Source organism: Perognathus longimembris, chromosome 2 (assembly GCF_023159225.1).
Source record: "Perognathus longimembris pacificus isolate PPM17 chromosome 2, ASM2315922v1, whole genome shotgun sequence".
Taxonomy (NCBI): domain Eukaryota; kingdom Metazoa; phylum Chordata; class Mammalia; order Rodentia; family Heteromyidae; genus Perognathus; species Perognathus longimembris.
In genome coordinates this window covers 88,862,793-88,876,136 of record NC_063162.1, presented here as the reverse complement: position 1 = coordinate 88,876,136, position 13,344 = coordinate 88,862,793, and the positions used below count along the sequence as shown (strand labels likewise).

General features: G+C 38.8%; 1 protein-coding gene across 1 annotated transcript; it reads right to left on the bottom strand.

The window, feature by feature from the left end:
* Positions 1-5,339: 5,339 nt before the first annotated feature.
* Tomm7 (translocase of outer mitochondrial membrane 7) lies at positions 5,340-12,978 on the bottom strand. The gene is made up of 3 exons (XM_048339708.1): positions 12,809-12,978; positions 10,580-10,628; positions 5,340-5,574 (listed from the first exon to the last, which is right to left on the bottom strand). Exons 1-3 carry the CDS (start codon positions 12,909-12,911, stop codon positions 5,559-5,561), a joined length of 168 nt encoding a protein of 55 aa, XP_048195665.1. The 5' UTR covers positions 12,912-12,978; the 3' UTR covers positions 5,340-5,558.
* Positions 12,979-13,344: the final 366 nt, after the last annotated feature.

Genomic DNA, 13,344 nt, shown 5'->3' with positions numbered 1-13,344 from the left:
ATACCATTCCCCGTTCCCTCAGACTTTGGGTACTGAGCAAAATGGATAATATAACTATCCATTAGCTCTTACAGATTTACATGTTTCATGAGAACTCTTGAAATATAAACACATAATTCAGAAAAATGTATCACTTTAGTTTTAAATTTTGACACTTTAAAACATGCCAGGCAACAATGCATCACACCTGTAATCCTGACTAAAAATGATAACATGCTTTAGAATTCATTAAATATGAAAATGAGTATAAGGATGGCAATGAAAATGGTAATCTTCTCATTCATTCTGCTAGTGTGGTACAAATTCTTAATTCATGTGGCACTTCATTCTTCTATTTCACTTCTTTCAATTTCACACAGAAGAAAAATGGTGAAGGAAAAATTAATTTTAGAAACCTATCCTTTAATGGCATTCAACATGTGATATCAAAAGGGGTCCTCAAGAAGGGTCTTATGGCTTAGGTATGAAGTGCTCCCTCCTTACAAGCTCATGTGTGAAGGCTTAGTCCTCAGCTGGTTGGTATAATTGAAAGATGATTAGATTATGAGGGCTTTATCTTAATAAATGGATCCACTGATGGATTAATTATCTGAGAGCATCATTGGGAGTGAGGTAAACTTTCAGAGATGGGGCCTGATTGAATTAGATTACTGGGTACATGGCCTGGAATGATGTACTTTATGTTCAGTCCTTTCCTAACTCTGACTCTCCCTCTGTTTCCTGGCTGCCATGACAAAAGCAACTTTACTTCTTTATGTGCTCTGCTATGATGTTCTGCCACCATGGCCCAGAAACAATGAATCTGGTTGACATTGATGGAGACTTCTAAGACTATGGGTCAAACCTCTAAGACTGTGGGTCAAAATAAGTCTCCTTTATATTCTCTCTCTCAGATATTTGATCATAGTGATAAAACAGCACTAACACAGTTGAGTAGTGTCAAAATTTTTGAGCAATAATTGTTAACAAAGCTCTCCACTATCTATCAAGACATATATATGCTTCCTTCTAGTATTCCATTGACTATTCATTGTCTGTTTCCATCTAATTTGGCTTCATCTCATTACAGCTTCCCTCTAGTTACAGCTTCTCACATCAGAGCAATGCTTTTGTTGCATATAACCTTCATTCGAAATTCATCCAATAATGCATCTTTGTAGAAATGCGCCTCAGATTCTCCTTGGCCCTAAGCTGTAGAACAGGGAAAAATTCCAGGAGGGCTAAGAGACCAGTCGCTGTGAAGCTGAGCAAAAATTTCAGAGATCTCACCAAAAAACGTTTCAGCAGGGAACATTCCATCATGTCTCCTTTGCCTACCAAATACTGAGTCACTTTGTGCCAGGTACTATGATCAGTATTAGAAATATAGTAAAGAAAACTAGATTGTAAGAAAGTTGAGTGGAGATATTTGGGGGAGAGAACAGAGATAGTGAAAAATCAGTAAACATTCATTGAATCCCAGGGGCAACTGAGAATATGGCCCTCACAAGAAACTAATTTGATCCTTTTGGAATGTATAACTGAAAACTCTTATTTCACTTCGCCCAAATCTCTAGTTGAACTATTAACATTTATGGGGCATCTACAACATGACAGAGTACCAGGCAGGTCTAAGACCCTGATCCCCAATGGGCTATATGCAATATTCATCAAACTGAATAAGCACTTAAGTCTTGTTCATTTTGCTACATAAAATTCATCTCAACTAAAATGCAGGCTATTTAAGGAAAAAAACAAACATGTTTAGTGTTCATTACAACTGGCAATTTCAAAAAAGGTATATTTATTATTTGAATTTGAATGTATGTGCTACTGTATACAAGGCATGGGATACTGAGTAAAGGTGAAATATTTACATTGGTTCTGTAATTTCTACAGCATTTCATCCTTTGTATAAATTCGTTCATCAGTTATATAAATTAGTAGCAAATGCCAATAAAATAAAAACATAATAAAATAATCTCACAGTGCTAGCCTATTTGGGCAAGCCTGTTTGATGTGCAAAATGGACATAATATCTTACTTAACCAGGCTGCTGTGGAGACTGAATGGAAAAAGGAACAAGTCACAGTAAACATTCCTTTCTTGTGTCACTCTCTTTCAACACATTCTTATGTCAAGTCTTTGGCCAATACCTAATAACCGATGACTACTGCAAGAAAAAACACTGGCCCATTATAATGAATCATGTTTTGTAGGTTTTCTGGTAACCCAGAATTTTACTTATAATCTCATTATCCATGTACCCATTTCTTATTGAAAACATGTTAATGTGCCAGTCTGTAATGGGCTCTAAATATATGAGCATTTTAAAGATGTGATATAGTTATGGAACTTAGATGTATGTATATACATACAGTAACTTAAAATGTAACTGGGTTGGTAAGTTATGTGAAGAAGAGAGGTTAAGGGAGACAATGATAGGTAAGACAGATTGAGGTTTGCTTTAACAGGTTAGAGAACCTTCAGATTAGAATAGAGGAAGTCGTCATATAAACCTTAGGGAGAACATTCCAGTGAAGAAGATACAGTGCAGACTACTAGGTGAAAGTATGTCTGGCCCTCTTAAAGGACAGAAAGATGCCAAAACAGCATTAGTGCAAATGATGAGTCACAGGCAACAGAGACCAAAGGCATGTAAAGCCAGATTCCATAGGGTCTTATAGGTCATAGAAAGGTCACTCTGGGTATTACAGAAGCAGGAGGACCACTGCAAGTCTATGGTAGTTCTCAAACCTGAGTTGTATCAAAATCACCAGGCTTTTGGGCTAAGACACATATTGATAAAAATAAAAAATAAAAACATTGCTTTAACAGCTGAATTGGAAACCTACACACTATCTATATATATTATAAACTACTATTTGACAATAAAAAAAGAAATCAACTTTTGTGTGTATATGCCAGTACTAGGGCTTGAACTCAGACTGGGCACTGTCCCTTGGCTATTTTAAACTCAAGGAGGGTTCTCTACCACTTACACTATAGTTCTACTTCTGGCTTTTTGCTGGTTAATTGGAGATAAAAGTCTCATAGACTTTCCTGCCTGGTCTGTGATCTTCATATCTTAGCCTCGTGAATAGTTAGGATTACAGGCGTGAGCCACGGGTATAAAGCAGGAATTAATTATTGATACACATAACCTGAATGGATAAAGAATTATGTTAAAGAGAAAAAAAGCCAGTCCAAAAAGTTAATGATTCTACTTAAGTAACTTCCTTGAAATGACACATATGAGATTCATCCTTGATTTTTCACTTTCAAATCTTAGCTATCCTTGTTACTATCTTTTAAAATAGGCAACTGCCCCAGCCTTACTTTCTCAACTCTAGAAATCCTGCATGACAAAGAATGTATAGCACAATACTAACTCAATAGGAATTTGTAAATAACACACTTAGCAAAAACAGGAATGTAGGGAGAGGGCCACAAACTTAAACCAATTCTGAGACTTAAAACCTGCTTCAGGGCTCAGAGCATAGTTCAAACAGTACAGTGCTTGCCCAGAAAACCAAAGCCCTGGAGTACAATCCCCAGTGCCACTCAGACACACAGGAATTATACTGGTTTTTAGCAAAATACTACATATTCAGAGATACTGAAGCAATGACACTGTTGCCAAAAAATGATTTAGTAGTTTACTCTCAAAAATTCCCTTTAAAATAAAATTCCCTTATGCAATCAGCTTCCAGTCTTGTCTCCATGGCAAACTTCTGAGGAAACAAAATGGTGCTATATTATAAATAAAAGAAACATTTTTCACCTAGGCCCAGATGAAGCTCCACATCCAAGAAAAAAGAAAAAAAAATAGTAACTGCTCTAGGTTTCTGAGATTACATTCACAAATAGTTGTTCTCAACTTAAGTACTACGTTTGAAACATACAACTCATGGGCCCTTCCTAAACTGTGTTATATTTTGTTTCAGGATGTATTTTAGTTCATTAATTATATATCCTAAACAAAGTAAGTAGAGCTATAAGAAAATTAAAAAAAACTTAATTTTTTTTTGAAAAGGTTTCAAATGCAGGTAAAGCTGGCCATAACTAGGTGCTAGTGGCTCACACCTGTTTTGTTTTTTTTTGCCAGTGCTGGGGTTTGGGACTCAAGGCCTGAGCACTGTCTCTGGCTTCTTTTTGCTCAAGGCTAGTACTCTGCCATTTGAGCCACAGTGCCACTTCTGGCTTTTCTATATATGTGATGCTGAGGAATTGAACCCAGGGCTTCATGTATGAGGCAAGCACTCTACCACTAGGCCATATTCCCAGTCCAGTGGCTCACACCTATAATCCTAGCTATCCAGGAAGCTGAGACCTGAGAATCATGGTTTAAAGTCAGCCCAGGTAAAAAATTCCACGAGACTCTTATCTCCAACAAACTACTCAGAAAAGGATAGAAGTGGTGCTGTGGCTCAAGTGGTAGAGCGCTAGCCTTTAGCACAGAGGCTCAGGGTCAGTACCCAGGCCCTGAGTTCAAGCCCAGAATCAGCAAAAGGAAAAAAGAAAAAGTTGGCCATGGTGGCACATACCTATAATCTCTGCACACAAGTAGAGGCAGGATGATTTTAGTTCAAGGCCAACTTGAAGGACAAAGCAAGACCCTACCTCAAGAAACAAAACAGAACTACAGGTAAAGGTTCCAGGAAAACAGTTACCTTGAACTGCCTTTTTTTTTTACCAGAAGAAAGTGTCACTATATAGTGTAAACCCTTTGGGGCTCTTATCTGGCTAGTAGTAAGTGCTAATACCATTGCGAAAAAGCATGGACTCACATTTAACCTACAAATTACACGTACAATCCCACACTGCCGGGCTGGGGATATGGCCTAGTGGCAAGAGTGCCTGCCTCATATACATGAGGCCCTGGGTTCGATTCCCCAGCACCACATATACAGAAAATGGCCAGAAGTGGCGCTGTGGCTCAAGTGGCAGAGTGCTAGCCTTGAGCAAAAAGAAGCCAGGGACAGTGCTCAGGCCCTGAGTCCAAGCCCCAGGACTGGCCAAAAAAAAAAAAAAAAAAAAACAATCCCACACTGCCATTCCCCTCCCTAGCAATGGAGACCACAAATCCTCTTTCTTGGGAGTCAGAACTTTATTTCAATGTATTGAAATGGGAAATGTGAGTCCACCCTTACTAACCTCAGATCAATTCTAATTCATTGCAAAAGGAAACAGGAATCCCTTCTGTTAAGTGATAGCCAGGAATCAATGTGGATGTGTTTTTATTTTTAAAGGCAGAAGCATCCAAGCATACACATAGACACTTGTTCTGAAAAAGTAGCAAAAGGTTTTATTTTTACCTGATAGTCTTAGTATGCTTAATTCAAAAAAGACTCAAAACATAACATTGTTGAAAATATTTATTTTGATAGTCTATGTATGATAAATAAGTCAGTAGAGGCTCTACTCCATCACAGATGCTTCTGAGAAGATCCCTGTGCCATCAAACTGAAGACTGGCCACCTGAACGATGTCCCATGTCTTATCCCATCAAGAGCACACACCTTCCACGGTGTCTTTGTTTGAGGATTGCTTCTAAGTCCAGATGACCAAATAGTCCTTTATCCCCAAAGTAGGCTAAAAGGTTTGTGAAGAGGAAAAAATACATTAAACCCTGAAACAAAATTATATAAGCAGAGCTGAAGAATTCAAGTACTTTGTATATTTATGTGTTTGTTCATCTGTCAAACTCAGTTACTAGAAGAATCAATTTTATTAAATAACAACAAAAAATCAAACATTCAGAACAATATTTAAAGAAATAGTTTTGTTACTTTTGTGTGAGATTACCTATTAGAAACAAAAAGGAAAGTGTATGTTGTTACATAAAAGGAAATCAATGAAACAAACAGTACAAGAAATGTATCCAATGCCTAACGTATGAAACTGTAACCTCTCTGTACATCAGTTTTTTAATAAAAACTTTAAAAAAAAGGAAATCAATGAAAAGGTAAATCATTAATAATTGCATTAACTGGAATAATGGGGAAATCTAGATAATAAAGCCTTATCAATAGACTCAGCATCAGTACTAAAATAACCCTGACTGAAGACCTTCAGTGAGTCACATTCAGTATGGAAAGCCCACTGAACTCCCAATTAAGATTCCTGCTTTAAAGCTGTGGAAATTGAGGCCTTGAAATGATTACATGTAACCTGAGTAGTCTTAACCTTGGTATATTCACATCTCCAGGAGAAATTAGCCTCCATTTCCACTTCAACTAATTCTTACCACAAACCTTCCTTCTACTAACGAGCTGCCAAAACTCCCAAACCATTTGTTAACTGGAAGCAACAGATCCAGGAAGGAGAAAGGTAATAACATCTCCCACTAATTCTGGTGAGATGTGAAAATAAACTCGAACTATGAAGACCTATTTCTCAGAAGTGAAGATGTAGTAGCTCAATGTTAGAACACTGGCCTAGCAAAGCTGTGAATTCAATCCCTATCATTGAAAAAAGATGATGCTTCTGACAACAAGCATCCAAAATAAAAAGGAAATCTTCCTTTCCCTTACAGATAATAGGAATAATTCTATTAGTTAACTTATTTTGTCTGAATAATATTTTTCTAATCTATTTACTTTTTCATTAAAATACAATATTGGAATATAACATTTCTTATCAACCAACAACTGATGACCACACACTATATTACACTGAATATAAAAAGTGGTTACTAAGATGAAGGTAGTTCTAATACCAAAAGACAGCAATTTGCCAAAAGAAAGAAAATATCAGAAAACTACTATGTTGTTTGTAAGTATTACAAATAATAAAATTACAGAGCCAGAAACTCATGCCTGTAGTCCTAGCTACTACTAGGAAAGCTGAAATCTTGAGAACTGTAGTTCAGGGCCAGCCCAAGCAAAAGTTTGTAAGTCTCCATATCAACCATAAAAAAAGCTGGGAGCAATGGTGCACATCTGTCATTCCAGATACACAGGAAGCACATATAAGAGGACCACAGTCCAAACTAGCCCCAGGAAAAAGAGACTAAACTAGTAGAGCACCTGCCTACCAAGTACAATGCCCTGAGTTCAAACCCTAGTACCTCCAAGAGTAATAACAAATGTGTACATAAACAATAAAATTTATATTAACAGGGCTGGGAATATGGCCTAGTGGCAAGAGTGCTTGCCTCCTAGACATGAAGCTCTCTCGGTTTGATTCCCCAGCACCACACATATGGAAAACAGCCAGAAGGGGCGCTGTGGCTCAGGTGGCAGAGTGCTAGCCTTGAGCGGGAAGAAGCCAGGGACAGTGCTCAGGCCCTGAGTCCAAGGCCCAGGACTGGCAAAAAAAAAAAAAAATTATATTAACAAAAAGTAAATTTTATATTAATTCTATTCCTTTCAGGATACACAGTCAGCAACCAAGAATGACCTCTCGGGGCTAGGGATATAGCCTAGTGGCAAGAGTGCCTGCCTCGGATACACGAGGCCCTAGGTTCGATTCCCCAGCACCACATATACAGAAAACGGCCAGAAGCGGCGCTGTGGCTCAAGTGGCAGAGTGCTAGCCTTGAGCGGGAAGAAGCCAGGGACAGTGCTCAGGCCCTGAGTCCAAGGCCCAGGACTGGCCAAAAAAAAAAAAAAAAAAGAATGACCTCTCCAGTCTCCCCAATGAAGCTAGCAAAGAATATGAAATTATACAACTAGATAACCCTTGCAGGCAATCAATTCTTTTCTAAAATGCAAGTATACCTTGGAAGGAAATTAGAAAACATTCCTATATGACAGAGATTGAGAAAGTCAGCACAAGAAAAGAGAAAGCACTAAGAAGACCAGTAAATGGAAAATGAAAAAAAAAAAAAAAAAAAACTTTCAGGCACTTGCTTTCATCTTTCTACAATTTTGAAGGTCCAAAAGTTGCTACAAGAATTGCAGCCATTCCATCCCCACCCCTGGGTCTGAGATCCCCAAGACACAAAGACCAAGAAAAACAGTCATTTAGTAATTCAACATTTGCTGAGCAGCTAAGTCAGACCTTTGCAGAAAAAAAAAAAATGTAATGTAATGTATATAAGCAGCAAGCATAATACAAAGCAAAAATGGCATACATGAAATAATACTATGGGAACACAGAAATGCAGTTTCAGCCAGCAGTAGAAGACATTTAGCAAAGAGCTAACATTTGAGGTTGGGCTTTCCTGAAAATAGCTTTTCATCAGATGGAAACAGGGAGAAGAGAATTCCAGATAGAGGGAGCACAACCAAATGGGCAAAGGCACAAAGTATTTTTTCTGGGTTTAGCATGTACTATTATGCTTTCCCCAAAGGACAGTTTTAGGAAGCCATGCCATAAAATGTTAAGTAGAGAGAAGGAAGAGAAGAAAGAAGGCTATGAGGATAGACCATTTGTTAGATAACTTTATTAGGAAAAACAGAATAACCGCAAAACTGGACAAACTGAGAGCACACGTGGTGGTACTCTTTGAAAGGAAAAACTTCTTCCAAAAAAAGAGAGCAGGTACACATGGCATGGTGCTAAGTAACAAGTAAGATTACTTGCAGAGACCATGTGACCAGTAAATGGAAACACTGGCTTGGAGAAAGAAGTACTCCATCATCCATTGTGTTTTGCTCTGAAGGACTAAAGTAGCAACTATACATAATGTACATAAAGAATCTGAAACAACAGCTTACACATTGTGACTATGGATATTACTATAGGTTGCCTACCTACAATATGAATATCTGAAATATCAAACACCTCTGGTCCTAAGCACTTTGAGTAATATTCAATCTGTATAATTTTTTAATGCCCACACTAGAGAGTGACTTAAGGGAGGTTTTGAAAAAACTAAAGACCTTGAGTATCATCAGTGAAGTCTGTTACAGAAATCTACACAAGATGTCTTGACACAGAGGATCAAGCTGAAATTCCATAGCAGCAGTGTGCAAGGGTCAGGGTTCTCACAGCACCACAAACATCAGTCCTTCTTCCAAAGAATATTTGCTTGAGATTCTAGTATATGTACTTTTTACACAGTGCTCTATTTTAGATTCTGAATGTAACTCAAAAGCCTTGTGGCCTGGTTAAGTAGCCTGTAAATCTACAAAGAGATGGAAGAACCTTTAAGAGGTACAGCCTTATAGAAGGAAGTTATACCACTGGGGACATGCCCCGGAAGACAGATGTACTGAGACTTCTGCCCTTCCTCTCTTTCTTTGCTTTCCTGCCACCATGAGTGAACAGGCTGCCTCTGCTACATGCTTCTGCTATTATGGACTATGCCACCACAGGCTCAAGTCCACAGGACCAAGTGAAGTCACTGAAACCACTGAAACCACGAGTCAAGATATTGTGGTTTTCTTCCCTGTAAGTAATCTCATTTTGTCAAAATAACAGAAAACTAATGGACAAGTGCGCATACATATACATGTGTATATAAATACACAGTGTGCATAAAGTTCCTGAAACTGCTTGTTCCACATCAGCAAGGTTGCTTCTGGGAAAAGAAATGTGATTGTATTTTCAGAATTATGAGCATTTGTATATTATGAATTTACTAATCTCCTAAGAATTTACTATAAGGAGGGGCTGGGACTGTGGCTTAGTGATAAGGGTGTTTGTCTAGTATGCACGAAGCCCTGGGTTCAATTCATCAGTACTACATAAACAGAAAAGGCCAGAAGTGGCACTGTGGCTCAAGTGATAAGAGTGCTAGCCTTGAGCAAAAGCAGCTCAGGGACAGTGCCCAGGCCCTGAGTGCAAGCCCCAGGACTGGCAAAAAAGGGAAAAAAAAAATTTCTTATAAGGAAATAAATCAAAGTCTATAGAAACCTATGTACCTTTCAATGATGTAAAACTAGGGGGTTGGCTCAAGTGGTAGATCACCAGCCTTGTGGGAAATAAGCCAAGTGAGAACATGAAGCCTTGAGTTTAAGCCCCAGTCCTAGCATATAAATAAGTAAATAAACAAATATATTTTTTATGTAAAATAATGAAAAGGAAAAATCAAAGTAATTGGCAACTGGAAAATATATAAAATAAAAACTCTAATTTTAGGTGAAAAAAAAACCAAAAAATCCTATGAACCCTTGTTAGAATGACACAAAAGGGCTGGGAATGGCCTAGTGGCAAGAGCACCTGCCTTATATACGTGAAGCCCTGGGTTCGATTACCCAGCACCACATATATAGAAAACGGTCAGAAGTGGCGCTGTGGCTCAAGTGGCAGAGTGCTAGCCTTGAGCAAAAAGAAACAAAGGAAAAAAAAAAAAAAAAAAGGAAAAGGGACAGTGCTCAGGCCCTGAATCCAAGGCCCAGGACTGGCCAAAAAAAACAATGACACAAAAGGCTATATTTACCTGAAAAAGGATGTGAATGTAAAAAATTAAACAGTTCATCTTGTGATATAGTTATCTTTCTTCTAAAATATGCTTTGCTATGCATATAACAATAAAAATTTGGAAGGAGTAAGTATAGGTACCTGGGAACAGGATAAATGGGTTCACAAACTTTTTCCAACAGCCCAAAACTACACTGATTTGTAAAGGTCCATTTTGGAGCTACCACTATTATTGTCTTGCTTCCCAATGACTAAACACTTTTATGTTTATTTGTAAGAAAAGTACCTTAAAACTGTTGGTTCGGGCATCCCAGGATCTGCACCCCTTTTAAATCCTGTGAAAGAAAACAACAAAAAAGAAATCAAAACACTAGCAGATTAAAAAAGGTATTATAAGACTTCCTTTTTAATGTAATCTAGTATAGCTAAAATGACATCTGCTCAACCAACACTATCTAGATTAATCTGTGCTTCAAAACAGATTCAAATCTTCACTACAGTATGGAAATGTCCAAGACTAATCAGCAGGAAGCACAAGCTATCTTCTTTCCACTATATACAAAATTAACACAATAGTTCTTAACTTGCTATACTTTTCATTATTAGTCCTTAGGTAGAAATAGATTAACACAACTCCAAATTATACTGGGAGACATGAAGAACACAAAGATTTGAGGGGTGAGAGGAGCCTTAAATACTTTTGAAAGCACAACTGAGGATCTGTAACTCCCAAACACTATTATTTTTATAAAGGAAAGACTAGTGGTAAAAAAAAAAAAAAGGAGTAGAGTAATCCAATAATTATTAAGCAACTAATTTAAATCAGCTCTTATCTCAATATGATTAGATATACCTTTTACTGTTTAAGATACACTTTTAAATAATAACATACATGTTAAATTGCCAAAGTAACAGATTAAGTATGTCAAGAACTAAGAAGGGTTGGGTGTGGTGGCTAGTGCTCAGGAGACAGGAGGAACTTGAATTAAAGCCAATCTCTGAATTTAAAGCCAATCTAGTTTACACAGCAAGACCCTATCTAAAAAAACAAAACAAAACAAAACTGTGAATTGTTAATTTTGAATTATGAAACTATAAATTCAAAAATTTTACTCTATTTTCAGGGTAACTAATACATTAAGGAAACTGGAGAGTAGTTTAACCATAAAATTAAATTTTATCTGCAGTGTAAGAGAATAGACAATGATAAAAAATACTGTAGAGAAGGCCTGAGCATCCATCTTGAGTTGGACACTAGAGTGAAAATCACCATAATGGCAGTCCTAGGAAAGGGAACCAGTGTGCAGAAAGGAGTTGAAAAGACAAAAACCCAAAAATTATGGGATAGGGACTGCAAGGAATAGGGAAAACACCACAGCCTGTGTAAATAAACTGTCATAACCACCTCTAATCCTTGATTCCTATACAAAGTCACTAAGATGTGAGAAATATATTTTTAATGATTTCAAAATAAGGGAGGAAAGGACATTTTAAAGCCCTTAATACAGAAGTATCCCCTTATCAGTAACTCAAGGGAAAATAAGAACCATCTCTGCCTAGAGAATGTCCAACCTACTCAAAAGCTGTTAAGGTGAAGATAGAATACGCTTTACACAATGTATGGCACTTTAAATGAATTGAAAGCAGCACATAGTTAAAGTGTGAAATATTGTTCAAAAAGAGATGTACTCATCACCTAGCCTATGAAACAGTAACCCCTCTGGTACATCACCTTTACGATAAAAATAAACAACAAGAAAAATAACGTGTGAAATGAGCTCCTAAAATGTCAAACTGTATCTTCAAACTGACAGGGCTGTGGCTAGAACCTATGCTGTTTCCTTTTCACCATATTGCCTGAATTTAAAAACAAAACAAAACTTAGAAACAGGATAAGGCGCCAGTGTGCAGCCCTAAGAGACAATGTTTGCCTCGGCACTGACAAACGCTCGCAGTACAGTATGTTTAAGAGCAAGGGCACTGGGGCCCCATGTCCAGGGTTAAACACCACCACCCATCCCTCCTTGCTTGGTCCAGTGTGACCTTGGGCAACGAACTAGGATTTCTCTATAGCTCAGTTTCTTCCCATATGAAAAGAACCGACAATAAAAGCCACCCAAACGTGTGAGAAGGCAAAGGCTTCCAACTACTGTAGCCAAGACCATGCTCCACAAGCAGTTCCTTTCCACGTTAGACCCACCGGGAGTGAATTCAAACGCCCTGAAAACCCAGCATCGTCGCCTGCTCTTACTTCCGTTCACCTCACAACCATCCTGGAAAGTAGGCCCTGCCTCCACTTTCACAGGTAAATACAGAATGGAGAGGGGCTGCGTGGCGTGCCAAAGACCACCCAACTGGGATAGAGAGAACTCAGGTCCAATCCATCCCAACGAGACCAGACACCGTCGGAGGTCGCGGGGCCCCCCCGGTTTCGGTTCCCTCTCCCGGAGGCTGAAGATGGAATCTGAGTTCATAGCGGTTCCCCTCTGGTCTCCTTGCAGGTTCTCGCACTGACCCAGGTAAATGACGAGAGGGATAAACCCCCAGCGGATGGCGAACTGGCCGCCCTTGAAGAGCTGCTGCAGCCTCTGCTTGGCCTCTTTGCTCAGCTTCACCATCGTGACAGGCGCTAGGAACACCAAGATTCCTCACAGCCGCGGCCCGAACTCGAGAAGGAATGCGCATGCGCACATGTACCGGCTTTACGGCAGGTGTCGTGAGTGTCGCCAGTAGAGGTCGTAACTCAGCTGGTTCTTTTCGCCCAAGGGGAGACGCATGCGCGGTTGATTCTCCTTTGCTTTCTTCCATTCACAGCCTCTCTGCCCTCTTCTCCCTTTCCGAATGTGATTCATGTTCTCCTTTTCTCTGGCTACGTGGGAAAAACTGGAGACAATTGTTGTTTTCTTGGGGTTATTTGAATTGTGGAAACCAAGTGAAAGGTGTAGGGGAACCCTCTTCTTTGAGTCCCTAGAAACAGGCTTGGAGAAAGTAGTGGGCCTAGGTAAGGGCAAACCTAAGCCAAATAACAGGAGCCCAAAGCAGCTTGACCTA

Excerpts from the sequence above, each read along its gene's own strand:
- Tomm7 (XM_048339708.1), bottom strand. The coding sequence starts at position 12,911 with ATGGTGAAGCTGAGCAAAGAGGCCAAGCAGAGGCTGCAGCAGCTCTTC. Across the intron at positions 10,629-12,808 it reads CCCTCTCGTCATTTACCTGG|GATTTAAAAGGGGTGCAGAT; the intron begins GTCAGTGCGAGA and ends TTTCTTTCACAG.